Source organism: Hippopotamus amphibius, chromosome 9 (assembly GCF_030028045.1).
Source record: "Hippopotamus amphibius kiboko isolate mHipAmp2 chromosome 9, mHipAmp2.hap2, whole genome shotgun sequence".
NCBI lineage: Eukaryota > Metazoa > Chordata > Mammalia > Artiodactyla > Hippopotamidae > Hippopotamus > Hippopotamus amphibius.
The window spans coordinates 130,307,030-130,316,438 of NC_080194.1; the positions used below are offsets into that span (position 1 = coordinate 130,307,030).

Here is a 9,409-nt window from a genome sequence, read left to right on the forward strand (position 1 = left end):
CTGTTAGCCTGGCTGTCAGGTAGGTGAGTGATGGTCAGGCGCCCGGGGTCTGCTCCCGATCGGTGTGTCCCTGGCAGGGCTGCAGAGGCAAGCGTGCGAGGCCCCATTTTTTACTCCGCCTGACAGTAAAAGCCCGGGGCCCAGCCGGCCTGTCCGAATCTCTGCAGACACTGAAATCACTCGCCTCCTGATGCAGGGCCGGCCTGTGGGGCAGCTTGTGCTTCACTCCCACCTGAGGGGCCAGCTGTTGATCCTGGGAAGGAGTGATCATTGGTGCCCCCAAGGCCAGGGAGCCAGATCTCAGGAGGACCGCCAGTCACTTCCTCTCGATGCCAAACTTGCCTCTCAGGTCCATCCAGAGAATAGCACATGGGGTTGCCGTGTTCCCTGTAGGGGCAGGTCTACCCAGATGGTTCCAGCATCTGCCTGGTATCCTACCATGCCATGCTGGAGGGAAGAAGGGGAGCAGGTTTTGTTGGAACGGGTGACCTTCTGCCAGTTTCCTGGATTGACGTCAGCCCAGGGTGGTGGCCCTGTGTTCAGGCTTCTGATTTGGAAGTCACCAGACTTTCCACCGCGGGGTCTGGCCACCATCTGCCAGAGGCAGCATCCTTGGAGGGCCAGCTGGGTGGCAGAATGGGCCAGGACCTCTCCCTGCAGCCCACCCAGCCTGTATAGCAAACAGCTGCAGCCCAGCCATGGGGCCACTTGTTCTCAAAGTGGTTTTGGAAGACACAGTGCTAAATCAGAAGCATTTCCGACTCTGTGTTTCCAGAGCCTCCCAGAGTCCAGGAAGTTCTTAGGGTGGAGAGCAGCCACCAGGCTCTTTGCAGCCAGAATTAGCAAACTCCAGGGGCTTCTTTGCTCATGAGGCCACACTTTGCACATCAGGGTTTGGTCAGGAAAGCACCCGAGAGACGCCATCTACCAGGGCATGAGACAGGCCCAGTTTCCCGTGTCTCTGCTCTGTGGGGTTGAAACCTGGAATTGCACGAGCATGTCATAGACGCCAGGGCCGCCCCTCGCACTGTCAGCCGTTGGTGTGGCCTTGGCCCCCCCCCGCCAGCCCCCTGAGTGTGCTTCCGCCACGGGGTGTCCCAGCAGGCGCTGCTCCCCAAACCCACGTGTCAGGCGTGGTGCTCACAGGCACTTTTATAGACACCCCTCAGTGAATCCTGCCACCCTCCGCCTCCCACTGTGCAGTTGAAAACACCGGGGCTCAGAGAGGTCACGCAGCTTGGCCACAACGCTGCAGCTGGAAGCAGGGGAGCCCAGATGGGAGCCCAGCCTTGGCAACCCCCGAGCCCTGCTCCGCCTCCCGAGAGAACCCAGGGGAGCGTCGCTGCCCTTCCTGACTCTGTCCCAAGTACCTCCAGGGGGCGTCCCTGAGACCTGGGCCTGGGGTTCCGATCCCGGTGGGGGGCCGCCTGTGAAGTGCACCTGTCTCTCCTCCCGAAGCGCACGGCTGCTCTGGAGCCCAGGGAAGAGCCTCAGCCTGTTCACAGAGGCCCGGGTCGCTGTGCGGCCCCAGCCGGCGAAAGCTGGGCTGTGCAGCTCCTGAGGGGGAAGCCCGGGGGTCCCCAAATCGGCAACAAAGCGGACCCCAGGTGGCCACATGTCCTCTGCCAGCCCAGGTGGGTTCACCCTCAGGTGAGGGTGTGAAACTGTCCTGACGCTCAGTTGTGTTTTCCGCCTCCACCCTCTGTCCAGCCCAGGGGACCTTACGTTTCCTGCTTGGGTTTGAAAGAGGCCTGTGTTTATCCCAAATACAGATTTCCTCCACTTCCCTTGGGGCCCTCGCTCTGAGCGACTCAGGTCTTGTGGACATCAGACCTGATCTCAGTAGGGTCCCTCTGAGCGTGGCCCTCCATGAGCCCACCCCCCACACCCCGCCTGAGAGGCTCTTCTCTCTGCCGCGTACTACCTCAGCCTTGGTACCCCACCCCCAGCATGTTAACTTTTCCTAAACAAGCAGATTTTTGTTGCGTCCCTACTATGCGCAGGCCCTGGGCATAGAGGGTGGCAAAGTATGGAAGGCTCAGGCTGGCCGGGGAGGCCAGGCCTATCAGAGGACCACACAGATAGGTGTCCAGCTATAAACTATGAGCTGAGGGCTGCGGGCAGGGCCAAAGGCTCCCAGAGGAGGCATCACGGCAGCTGAAAGCCCAAGGGTGAGGGGCTGACTGGGCCAGGGCTCCCTGAGGAAGGCAGCCTTTGGGTCTCACACAGTCTGCCAAGGCCCAGCCCAGAATCTGGCTGGCGACAAGTTGATTCCTTTTCCCCATCTTTCTGAAATCTGCCTATCAATCCCACTCTTCCAAATACAGACCCAGGGGGTGGTCTGTCTTTGAAAAACAGCCCCTATGCCCATCAGGGCCGAGGCCCAGGCGGTGGCTACAGGCCCAGCACAGGCAGAGGCACTGTCACCCTGGGAAGGGACCCCTAGAGGGGTCACCAGTTTGCCAGTCACCTGGAGACACCCTCTGTGCTGGGAACACCTGCTTCTGAGTCTCCACACACCAAAGGCAGATGGTGGACACTTGTGAGTGGCTTCTCAGCAGGTATAGGCCCTCAAATCAGATCCAAGAGACACCCCAGACTGACAGAAAGTTCAAGACTGAATTTTGTAGTAACCAGAGGAACCAACCAGAAAGAGCTGAGGCAAGAGGATTTTATTTTCATTGTCAGTTATTTACCTGTTAAAGCTGTGCCCAAGAGGGCTCTACTGTCTGCTTTTAACCCCTAATGCACGCGTCCACCTGCTCCCACTGTCCTTTAAAGACAGTGCCCTGAAATCCTCTAGTCTTCCCGGGGAGAGCTGGGCACCCACGCTTGGAAGCGTCGGGAACCTCTTGTCGCCGGCTCATCTGGCATAGCCGGCCTCGTGGGCCTCAGCTTGTTCCCCAGGGAGAAAATTACGGGATTGGAATAGGCATTTCTTTTTTCCTTAAACATTTCATGGGTTTGAGAAGCCGAAATTGCAGAAAACATATGACAGGAAAGAGAAAATAGACCCAACTTTAGAACCAAATGCTAAATTACTTAAGAAATTTGGTACTTAGGGAGGAAGACGTTAGAGATAGCTTCTGGGTCACGCCTGTACGTGTGCACACGTGTGTGCTTACGCGTGCGCACACACACATGCGCGCTGTGCGTGGGATTCTAGTAAGAAAGCCGTCTCCTCAGCTAAGAGCTTTGCGACCTACACCAGGTTCCCCAAACAGCCACTCTGCCTCCAGCCTCCAGGCTGTTGTGTTTCACACGTGCTCTGGATGAGCTACTTCGAGGAGGACGACGGAAAATTGTTTGTTAAAAGATGAAATCAGACTTGAAGGCCAGGCTGCTCTTTCCAGTGTCCATTGTCAGGCCCAGGGAATTCTGAGCTGCGGCCACTCTGACTCTCCACCAAGGGTTTATAGAAAAAAGGAAGAGTTTGGTTCCTGGTGGCCCCGTGTCGGGAGCCTGACATGGGCTCTCCTTCCCTGTCCTCACCTGCTCCCTGAGACGACTGTCTGAGCATACGACCCTCACCCCAGAGCACCGTCCCATTTGGGCCAGCTGAGTGCCAGACAGCCCAAGGCCAACCTGCGTGTCGCTGAACCCGGGCACTGTGGTCAGCAGGACTTTTAAGGACAAAACCCCAAGTCAAACATGTTCTCTTTTCTCCCCGGTTTTCTCCATAACGTTAATTTTGTTGTTGTTGCGGTAAAATACACGTAACATCAAATGTGCCATTTTAACCATTTTTCAGCCTACAGTTCAGTCCGTTCGCCTTGTTCTGCTCCGCGGCCTTCATCTTAAGCTCTGCTCTGCTCCCGAGTGTGTCGCAGAGGTGGCGCTTCCTCCCCAGGGAGGGGCTCCTAACATTTTTGTTGCAGCTGCTGGGCACCTGCTCTCAGATCTCCCTGCTGTGATTCAGTCTTGGTTTCAAAGGTGCGGATCACCAGAGCATGGCCGGGAGCACGTCGCCTCGTGGCTGGAGAGGGGGTGGCGGGAGGCTATCCCAGAGCCGCGCTGGTGGCTTCGGCGGTTGCCACCAAGAGCCCTCAGCCCCATTGGTTGGGGTCAGAAATCTACTTGTTTCCCTAACTGCCTCGGCTCCGATCCCTGACCGCACAGCCTTCCCTCCCCAGACTGGGCCAGGGATGCAGGGTTTGCATCTTCACTGACAGGCAGTTCTGTTGCTCCGCCCCCAGGGTGCTCACTGAGCCCAGGTGTCACTGATGACCCAGAGAATTTCCTTCCCCACAGGACCGACCTCCACCGTCTTTACCCCGTTGAGTCCTGAGAGCGGATGCTTTGGTCCTTAGCTGTCCTGACACCACCGCGTCGTCATGTGGGGCTTGGGGGGTGTCCTACCGGCACCCGCCGGGTCGCGCCCCCCCCCCCCCGCCGTGCCCCCCACCCCCAGGCTCTCGTCGTCAATGCTTCGCGTCCGTTGCTGCTCCTCTGTGTCCCCTCTCCGTGTCACCCTCTCTGTCCGGTTGTTAAAGGCTGTCTATGATCTGTCGCTGTGTTTCCCTCTAGTCAGGAGTGGCAGGAAAGGACGCCGGCGAGTGTTCAGCCTGTCGGAGGCCGACAGTCACGGCGGCCACTGGGTTTAGTGCTTCGATCGGCAGCTGTCACGGCATCTCTGGCACGGTCACCGCAGGCAGGTCTCCGCCGGTAGCCTCCCCGGCCCGCGACGCCCCCCACACGCCGCGTTTCCACACCAGCAGGCTTCCAGGACGCCGGGCCAGGGCAGGGGGAGCCCGGGCCGTTTCCTCAGCTCCAGGCCCTTTCTGGCCTCATCCCAGCTGAGGACCAGACTCCCTGGCCCGTCACCCGGGCCGCCTGGAAATGCTGTCCTTCTAGGCACCAGGCTCAGTGCAGGCCCTGGACCCCGGGGGGGTTCTCCAGTCCCATCCCCTCAGAGTCTCCCCAGTTTAGGCCACAAGGGTTGGGCAGTCGAATTTGCAAAAAGCCACAGAGAAGTCAACGAGTTGCTTTTTTTTTTCCTTTTCCCCTCTTCCCCTTGCCTTGCTCGAAGCTGCGTGGTAGATTCTGTCACGCTCCAGCCAGAGGCCAAGTCGTTTCACACGTAAGCGCGCGGGTGGCTGTGACTCTATCCTCTCCCCTTCTTGTGCTCAGAGCTCCAGACCGTGGCCGCGGGTGGGCTGTGGTCGCCGCCGCCCTCCCACGATGCTCCTCGTGGGGTTTCCCACCTGTGTCCTCCCGCTGGGCAGCCGCACGTGCCAGGCGGGAGCCTTTGCCTTCTCTTGCTTTTAAAAGCTGCTTCCTCTGAGCGTTGCCCTCTGACTTGCTGAGCTGTGCTGTCCTCCTCTTCCCCATGTCGCTCAGTCCCACCTCCCCCAGCCTGAGCACGACAAATTATCACCTTATTGGAAACGGTCATTCACTTGACAAGGGCCAGCTGAGCCCCCGCCCTAAAGCCACAGATCAGCTTCTGAGGGTGCCAGCCAGGGACTCAGGGGACCGGCTGCCTCGTGTCAACCAGAGGCAGCACCGCAGGGAGGCCAGGCGTCCCTCACGGGAACCTGCACGTCGGGCTTTCCCTCTCCGGCCTCCACCCATTTCCGGGGTCAGGCCCCAACGTGTGCCCTCAGAGCTCAGGAACACCAGCAGGCGAGCAAGGCCAGAGGGGCAGGGGTGACCACTGCAGGTCGATGCTTGACCAGAAACGGTGTCCTTACTGGGTAATCTTCCCCCAGTGAAGACCTGGCAGAGTTCTTTTCCCCTCTGAAATACGTAAATTTATAGCGAACATTCAGGAAGCAGCTCTTAGTTTAAAGATGGGTGAGTAGATAGATGGATGGAAAGAGAGAGAGAGAGAAAGAAAAAGAAAGAAAGGAAGAAGGGAGGGACAGTGTTGTAGGTGATGGGTAAGAGGAGGTTATTTTACTATTTAAAAAAAAAATAGGAATAGGCTCTTTTTCAGGGGAAGAACCGACCCTTTTAATTAAGTTGTTGGTTCTTTTCCTAAAGAAGCAGCCAGTTTTGTGTGTGTGGCATTGTTTGTTGGTTTATTCGTTTTCTAATATATTTGATAGCAACTTTCCCACACGCTTGATCATTCTCAAGGAACCCTGTTAGGGATCAGGGAAAGAGGTTTGCCGGCCCTTCTGAGCACCTCTGTGCAGATGCAGACCCAAGCAAAGAGGGAATTCTCGTAGAGAAGTCTGGAGAAGACGCGAAGGAAATGCTTTGAGGCTCTGTCTCCAGATGGCACAAAAGTGCCGTTTGGAGAATTAGTCATTTCTAAACTGCCTCATCAGCGGCTTAGGTGACATATGGGTCCTTATGTACATAAGTTCCTGGACACGCTTGTTTGAAGTGAGGTGAGGCCACCAGAGCAGGTGAGCCCGCGCTCAGAGCCCCATGTTCAGATTGCGCTGGATCACAACCTGAGCCCGGGCCTTGAAACCAGCCTGTCACCACAAGGCGTCCTTACTGAGTGGAGCAAATTCATTGAAATTCGGAGAAACCAGAAAGTGTGTGGGGTGTTTACTCAGCATTTCTCAGCTCAGATCACACCTCGAATCATTTTTTCCACTAGTGCTCACCCGTGTGCCACTGCCACCCTCCCAGAGCGAGGACAGGCCCAAAGCCCCATGCAATGGTTTTCTCTGGGCCTCATTTCTCTTAAAAAAAAAGAAAAGAAAAAGATAGAAAGAATGAAAAGAAGCAAAAAGGCCTTGTGAAGAAGTGACCTGGGGCCTTTCCAAGCTCACTGTGCCCGGGAGTCCTAGGGAAGCTGCGACGTGTCCTTTGGGAGACTCCATCTGTTGCCTGAGCTTTCTCTCCACACTGGGACCCTCTTCCTCTCCTTCATCCCATTCTATACGCCCTTCGGTTTTATTTTGCTCTTAGTTCTTTCATTCTTTTGCTCTGTGTTCAGTTTGTGTTTCTGTTTTGTTTTGGCTTAACTTAAAAAAAAAATACAACTACCTTAAGTGGAGTCACATTGAACCAAAAAACGCCTGCCGTCACCCCAGGCCCAGAGTGCTTTCAGATTCATCGTCCACACAGTGTCCTCAGCGCCTTGTTGACCCCAAGATCTGTACCAGGGGAGATTTGCTTTCCAAGCGAGATGCCCACGGCCTTCTTATCCATGTTTTCAAATCACTGACACGTGAAGTCCTGGAAGATGTTTCCCACGAGGAACCCCAGTCACAGCTGGTGTCTCTGTCCGGGTCAGCTCGTCTTTGGAAGGCAAATAGGCCATTTGCCTGTAATCTAATCACGGATTTTGAAAAGCACCAAAAAAGAAATTGCAGCTTCGAAAATAACTGCATGGGGCCCGCTCCTTCCTCCTGACGTGGTTTCCTTTCCATGGCCCCTGGGGGGACCCTCAGGATAGGAATGGCTGAAGCGATCACAGCCCCTTTCTGGGTGCTAACTCAGCACTTAGAGGAGGAGCAGGCGATAAAACCACAGTCCGAGGTTCTGTTTTAGTTTTGCAAAGCTAAAAAGTTCTATAGAATTCCCTTTTATTTTTTTTTTTTTTTTTTTTTTTAGGCGCACGGGCTTAGTTGCTCCGTGGCATGTGGAATCTTCCCAGGGCAGGGCTCGAACCCATGTCCCCTGCATTGGCAGGCGGATTCTTTACCACTGCGCCACCTAGGAAGTCCTAGAATTCCCTTTAAAAAAAAAAAAAAAAAAAATACTGCAGTGAGCTCCCTCTGGGGTAAATGTTACCAAGACTCTGGCAATGGCCTGAGGGGATAAGCACACCCAGGCCTGTTCTCTCCCTAAACATGGATTTATCCTCAGGCAGGAGGTTCACACACAGAGCCTGGGCTGTTTCCTAGCACCAGGAACTGGGCTTCTGGAATCCACTCATTGATTCCGCACAAGCCTCTAATGTGTCCCTTGCATCACAAGTCAGGGTAACCCTGGGCTCTGACAGATGTCCCCCAGGCCTAGGTAGGGCTGGATTTGCCAGCTTCTCTGTCCCCAGAAGAAGGGAGTGGAGACAAGCTGTTCCCCCAGCACATCATCTCCCACGCAGACCTCCCAGGGCCTTTGTTCAGGATGGGAGCAGAGGGTGCCCGTGTGAGCAGGGCATCTCAGAGCTGAGCGCGCCTTTGCTTTTTCTCCCCCCGCCAGATGACCCCATGACTACGGAACAGCCTCAGCCTAACCTCCCCGACCAGTTGGTGATCGTCAGTGAAACAGAAGCAGAGGCCAGGCCCAGCAAGAGCCTGGCAAGGAGCGCGGACGTGGAGACAGTCAACCTGTCCCCCAGCCTCATCCCCGCCCAGCAGCCCACCATCTCCCTGCTCTGCGAGGACACTGCTGACACGCTGAGCGTGGAGTCGCTGACCCTTGTCCCACCCGTCGACCCCCATAGCCTCCACACCCTCACTGGCATCCCCACGCCAGCCGCAGTGGGCACAGGGACCCTGGGCAAGGAGGCCGCACAGCCGGAGCCAGCGGGCCCTGCCCAGCACTGAGTTGGCCTCCCTTTGTGTGTGCGGCCCCACTGGCAGGGACCCGGGGCAGCTGATGCAACAGACACCTTGGGAGCATCCACAGTTCTCCGTGGCCCCAGCAACCACCTCGCGCCATCCTTGCATTCCTTTGCTCCGTTTGAATTCCTCTTGCACCTCACACCTCTTTGAGAGCAGGCTGGGACCAGTGGTGACACCCACACCAAACCCAGAAGACTGGGGAGGTTGGGCTGCTGGTCTCAGAGCCCACAGTCCCAGGGTGGCAAGACCCCCCACCCCTGGCAACACTTGCTTCATCAGCCAGCCCCTCCCCAGTCTCGAAGGTCCTCACCATCCCCAGTGTGCACAGAAGAAGCGGACATGGTCACTTTGTATAGAAACTTGTAGAAAAGCAAACTTTGATAAACATCTCCTTTGGATATTTATTCCTGCTTTTGGCAGCAGATGAAAAACATCTATTTAAAAAGTTAAGAAAAAAAAATCCTCCACCCTAAGGTTTGATGTCATGTTAAAAGTATAATATTACTGTTGAGATTTCATTTTCATTTTGCCTTGAACTTCCCAGGGTTTTGGGTTTAGAGTTCTCAGTCTGGCTTTCTCCATTGTCTTAAGGGATTCTTATTTCTTTATTACTCACTAACTCTGCAAGCCTGTGGAATGATAAAAGTCCCTTCCTGGAAAGTTTAGAGTATTTTTTAAACAAAAATAAGGGAGAGACACGTATTCTCAGGTACACACAGAGCTGAGAGGGCTGAGAGGGCCGAAAGTTCCTCTGCCATGGCAGCCCAGGGGCCTTGCGTTACCCAGAAGATCTTTCCATGAAAGGCGACAGTGCTGTCAGCTCCCCACTCAGGACCATTCCTCATCTCCCTGGACTAAAACCAAACAGGACCGTTTTCCAGCATTACCTTCAGTGATCGCCATCTCTCTGTTTGTCTGAGAAAGAACCATTTGGG

General features: G+C 55.5%; 1 protein-coding gene across 7 annotated transcripts in view; it reads left to right on the forward strand.

The window, feature by feature from the left end:
* The window catches only part of CLEC16A (C-type lectin domain containing 16A), a 206,445-nt gene extending 197,498 nt beyond the window's left edge, over positions 1-8,947 (forward strand). For 6 of the 7 annotated variants that reach the window (XM_057748398.1, XM_057748402.1, XM_057748399.1 and 3 more), the window contains one exon: positions 8,110-8,947. In XM_057748398.1, the coding sequence (XP_057604381.1) occupies positions 8,110-8,456 (347 nt within the window). In that variant the 3' untranslated portion in view covers positions 8,457-8,947. Of the gene's footprint in view, positions 1-4,527; positions 4,652-8,109 lie in introns of all 7 variants that reach the window. The other variant, XM_057748403.1, reaches the window with a different exon arrangement.
* The last annotated feature ends 462 nt before the right edge of the window (positions 8,948-9,409 follow it).